The sequence below is a fragment of the Coregonus clupeaformis genome, chromosome 14 (assembly GCF_020615455.1).
Source record: "Coregonus clupeaformis isolate EN_2021a chromosome 14, ASM2061545v1, whole genome shotgun sequence".
NCBI classification, from domain to species: domain Eukaryota; kingdom Metazoa; phylum Chordata; class Actinopteri; order Salmoniformes; family Salmonidae; genus Coregonus; species Coregonus clupeaformis.
Window position 1 is genome coordinate 6,289,118 of NC_059205.1, and position 6,000 is coordinate 6,295,117.

Consider the following 6,000-nt stretch of genomic DNA (forward strand, 5'->3'; position numbering starts at 1 on the left):
GTCCGCAGCTTGTCTCGAGGATATCTGGGATGCGTTTCTGCGAGGCTAGTGCCAAGGATAACTTTAACGTGGAGGAGTGCTTTCTAAAACTAGTGGACGACATTCTAGCGAAGGTGAGTAGCTCCCTCACTATGCTCTTGTTGTCCCTGCTGTAACTAATAGACATCTTTTATCATGTTCAATGGAATGATTTTCTAATCCAGCTTTTTTTGTTCTCTTCAGTATTTGGTAGGAAATCAATAGTTTCCTATTTCTATATCATTAAGTTATAATAGTCTACAATGTGGCTAGTCATTTTTGTATGCCACACCACCTGAGGCATTAAGCATTGACTCGGTCTGTCTTTGAACCCTATTTCTTTGTGGTCTGGTGACCAGGTGTTAACCTATTAATATTAACTCCCTGTTCACTGTCATGTTCGTCCTGTCTTCTTCCTGTCTCACCAGATGCCTCTGGAGATTTCCTAGAATGTTTTCCTATAATTCCCAATATTGTCTCATGTGTGATTGTAGCTATACAACACGTGACTGTAGCTATACAACACGTGACTGTAGCTCTACAACACGTGACTGTAGCTATCCAACACGTGACTGTAGCTATCCAACACGTGACTGTAGCTATACAACACGTGACTGTAGCTCTGCAACACGTGACTGTAGCTATCCAACACGTGACTGTAGCTCTACAACACGTGACTGTAGCTATCCAACACGTGACTGTAGCTCTGCAACACGTGACTGTAGCTATACAACACGTGACTGTAGCTCTGCAACACGTGACTGTAGCTCTGCAACACGTGACTGTAGCTATCCAACACGTGACTGTAGCTATCCAACACGTGACTGTAGCTATACAACACGTGACTGTAGCTCTGCAACACGTGACTGTAGCTATCCAACACGTGACTGTAGCTATCCAACACGTGACTGTAGCTCTGCAACACGTGACTGTAGCTATACAACACGTGACTGTAGCTCTGCAACACGTGACTGTAGCTCTGCAACACGTGACTGTAGCGTATACAACACGTGACTGTAGCTATGCAACACGTGACTGTAGCTATACAACACGTGACTGTAGCTATGCAACACGTGACTGTAGCTATACAACACGTGACTGTAGCTCTGCAACACGTGACTGTAGCTCTGCAACACGTGACTGTAGCGTATACAACACGTGACTGTAGCTATGCAACACGTGACTGTAGCTATACAACACGTGACTGTAGCTATGCAACACGTGACTGTAGCTCTACAACACGTGACTGTAGCGTATACAACACGTGACTGTAGCGTATACAACACGTGACTGTAGCGTATACAACACGTGACTGTAGCTATGCAACACGTGACTGTAGCTATACAACACGTGACTGTAGCTCTACAACACGTGACTGTAGCGTATACAACACGTGACTGTAGCTATACAACACGTGACTGTAGCTATCCAACACGTGACTGTAGCTATACAACACGTGACTGTAGCTATACAACACGTGACTGTAGCGTATACAACACGTGACTGTAGCTCTACAACACGTGACTGTAGCTATACAACACGTGACTGTAGCTATCCAACACGTGACTGTAGCTCTGCAACACGTGACTGTAGCTATCCAACACGTGACTGTAGCTCTGCAACACGTGACTGTAGCTCTGCAACACGTGACTGTAGCTCTGCAACATGTGACTGTAGCTATGCAACACGTGACTGTAGCTATCCAACACGTGACTGTAGCTCTGCAACACGTGACTGTAGCTCTGCAACACGTGACTGTAGCTCTGCAACACGTGACTGTAGCGTATACAACACGTGACTGTAGCTATGCAACACGTGACTGTAGCGTATACAACACGTGACTGTAGCTATGCAACACGTGACTGTAGCTATACAACACGTGACTGTAGCTATACAACACGTGACTGTAGCTCTACAACACGTGACTGTAGCTCTACAACACGTGACTGTAGCTCTACAACACGTGACTGTAGCGTATACAACACGTGACTGTAGCGTATACAACACGTGACTGTAGCGTATACAACACGTGACTGTAGCTATGCAACACGTGACTGTAGCTCTACAACACGTGACTGTAGCTCTACAACACGTGACTGTAGCGTATACAACACGTGACTGTAGCTATACAACACGTGACTGTAGCTATACAACACGTGACTGTAGCGTATACAACACGTGACTGTAGCTCTACAACACGTGACTGTAGCTCTACAACACGTGACTGTAGCTCTACAACACGTGACTGTAGCTCTGCAACACGTGACTGTAGCTCTGCAACACGTGACTGTAGCTCTGCAACACGTGACTGTAGCTCTCCAACACGTGACTGTAGCTATCCAACACGTGACTGTAGCTCTGCAACACGTGACTGTAGCTCTGCAACACGTGACTGTAGCTCTGCAACACGTGACTGTAGCTCTGCAACACGTGACTGTAGCTATGCAACACGTGACTGTAGCTATGCAACACGTGACTGTAGCGTATACAACACGTGACTGTAGCTCTACAACACGTGACTGTAGCTATACAACACGTGACTGTAGCTATCCAACACGTGACTGTAGCTCTGCAACACGTGACTGTAGCTATCCAACACGTGACTGTAGCTCTGCAACACGTGACTGTAGCTCTGCAACACGTGACTGTAGCTCTGCAACACGTGACTGTAGCTCTGCAACACGTGACTGTAGCTATGCAACACGTGACTGTAGCTATCCAACACGTGACTGTAGCTATGCAACACGTGACTGTAGCTCTGCAACACGTGACTGTAGCTCTGCAACACGTGACTGTAGCGTATACAACACGTGACTGTAGCTATGCAACACGTGACTGTAGCTATGCAACACGTGACTGTAGCTATGCAACACGTGACTGTAGCTATACAACACGTGACTGTAGCTATACAACACGTGACTGTAGCGTATACAACACGTGACTGTAGCGTATACAACACGTGACTGTAGCGTATACAACACGTGACTGTAGCTATGCAACACGTGACTGTAGCTCTACAACACGTGACTGTAGCTCTACAACACGTGACTGTAGCTCTACAACACGTGACTGTAGCGTATACAACACGTGACTGTAGCTATACAACACGTGACTGTAGCTATCCAACACGTGACTGTAGCTATACAACACGTGACTGTAGCGTATACAACACGTGACTGTAGCTCTACAACACGTGACTGTAGCTCTACAACACGTGACTGTAGCTCTACAACACGTGACTGTAGCTCTGCAACACGTGACTGTAGCTCTGCAACACGTGACTGTAGCTCTGCAACACGTGACTGTAGCTCTGCAACACGTGACTGTAGCTCTCCAACACGTGACTGTAGCTCTCCAACACGTGACTGTAGCTCTGCAACACGTGACTGTAGCTCTGCAACACGTGACTGTAGCTCTGCAACACGTGACTGTAGCTCTGCAACACGTGACTGTAGCTATGCAACACGTGACTGTAGCTATGCAACACGTGACTGTAGCTATCCAACACGTGACTGTAGCTCTGCAACACGTGACTGTAGCTCTGCAACACGTCACTGTAGCTCTGCAACACGTGACTGTAGCTCTGCAACACGTGACTGTAGCTCTGCAACACGTGACTGTAGCTATGCAACACGTGACTGTAGCTCTGCAACACGTGACTGTAGCTCTGCAACACGTGACTGTAGCTCTACAACACGTGACTGTAGCTCTGCAACACGTGACTGTAGCTCTGCAACACGTGACTGTAGCTCTGCAACACGTGACTGTAGCTATGCAACACGTGACTGTAGCTATGCAACACGTGACTGTAGCTATGCAACACGTGACTGTAGCTCTACAACACGTGACTGTAGCTCTACAACACGTGACTGTAGCTATCCAACATGCCCCACACCACCGCCTGTAATAAATACTTTCTGTTCTCTGTTCTGTCTTCCTGTCTCACCAGATGCCTCTGGAGATTCCCAGTAAGGATGTTTCCAACAGTATCCTGTCTCTGCAGCCTGAACCGGAAGTGCCTCCTGAGCTCAACCCGCCACGCGTGCGCTGTTGCTGAGACCCCCTCCCCCCCACCCCTCCACCACCACCAACCTCCCTCAACCCTGCTGAGACCCCCCCCCACCCCTCCACCACCACCAACCTCCCTCATTCTCCCTCAACCCTGCTGAGACCCCCCACCCCACCCCTCCACCACCACCAACCTCCCTCATTCTCCCTCAACCCTGCTGAGACCCCCCCACCCCCCCACCCCTCCACCACCACCAACCTCCCTCATTCTCCCTCAACCCTGCTGAGACCCCCCCCCCCCCCCCACCCTCCACCACCACCAACCTCCCTCATTTTCCCTCAATCCTGCTGAGACCCCCCCACCCCCTCCACCACCACCAACCTCCCTCATTCTCCCTCAATCCTGCTGAGACCCCCCCCACCCTCCACCACCACCAACCTCCCTCATTCTCCCTCAACCCTGCTGAGACCCCCCCCCCACCCTCCACCACCACCACCACCACCACCACCACCAACCTCCCTCATTCTTCCACATATGCAGCAGAACCATTCTGGCCACCAGAGGGCAGCAGAACCAAGTAGCAGTCTGGAAGCAGCAGGAGAGTGAGTGTCCTTCCCAATAGGGAATAGGGTGCCGTTTGGGGTGAACCCTCAGTTGTTGCTGCAAGGAGATTAAACACATCTGTTCTGATAGAGATCCTCTCATTTCTATTTCTGTCATGTAGCTGTATGATATGACATGTCACACAAATACACTCACTAATACAGAGACCTTGTTTAGACAAAGACCTCAGACACACACAGACACGTATACACCCCTACACACACACACACACACACACACACACACACACACACACACACACACACACGTATACACATGTACACACACCCGCCCCAGACTACTTCATCCCGGGGCCAGCTTGGCTTGCTGTGCCTTGCAGCCAGGTGCCTTCTAAGTAGAGAGAGAACCCTACAACACACACACACACACACACAGACACACACACACAGACACACACACACACAAACAAAGACACACACACACACACACACAAACAAACAAACAAACAAACACACACATTCACATGGGGACAATTGGAGAGGAACAGACTCCCCTGACTTGACTGAGGGAGTGGGACTCCTTGTGCTCCTACACTAGACCTAGTAACTGTAGAGGATGTATCTCTACTGTACAACATGGAAAAGGGACCCTCGTCATATTGCACAGTACTTTCTTAGCTACATTTAGATGGAAATGTATTCTTGTACATAGTTTCATATAGACAGTTTATAGTCATGATTATCACGTAGTAACTTCAATTATGTCGAAATTCAAGTAGACACAGGTGTAGAATCATATGACAAGAAATGTATATGTTGTCATTTTGGGGCTGAAGTCATGGACATATAATCAGAAAACCGCCTAGCAGCCATTTTGTTTTGGACAGGACCATCCGTGTAAACCATTTCAACTTTTGTATTTTTACGGCCAATAATGACAAAATAGCCTTGGGGGTGGTTGTTTGGTTTGTGTGCCATGTTAATTTACAGTGCATTCGGAAAGTATTCAGACCCCTTAACTTTTTCCACATTTTGTTAAGTTACGGCCTTATTCTAAAATGGATTAAATAAATAATAAATCCTCATCAATCTACACACAATACCCCAAAATGACAAAGCAAAAACAGGTTTTTAGATATTTTTGCAAATGTATTACAAATTAAAAAGAGATACCTTATTTACATAAGTATTCAGACACTTTACTATGAGACTCGAAATTGAGCTCAGGTGCATCCTGTTTCCATTGATCATCCTTGATGTTTCTACAACTTGACTGGAGTCCACCTGTGGTAAATTCAATTGATTGGACATGATTTGGAAAGGCACACACCTGTCTATATAAGGTCCCACAGTTGACAGTGCATGTCAGAGCAAAAACCAAGCCATGAGGTCAAAGGAATTGTCTGTAGA

At 47.5% G+C, this 6,000-nt stretch overlaps 1 protein-coding gene across 2 annotated transcripts in view; it reads left to right on the forward strand.

Moving 5' to 3' along the window:
* Positions 1-4,114, forward strand: part of LOC121580555 (ras-related protein Rab-12-like) — a 53,996-nt gene extending 49,882 nt beyond the window's left edge. The window contains exons 5-6 of one of the 2 annotated variants that reach the window (XM_045224656.1): positions 9-113; positions 3,968-4,114. In XM_045224656.1, the coding sequence (XP_045080591.1) occupies positions 9-113; positions 3,968-4,075 (213 nt within the window). In that variant the 3' untranslated portion in view covers positions 4,076-4,114. The remainder of the gene's footprint in view (positions 1-8; positions 114-3,967) is intronic. The other variant, XM_045224657.1, reaches the window with a different exon arrangement.
* The last annotated feature ends 1,886 nt before the right edge of the window (positions 4,115-6,000 follow it).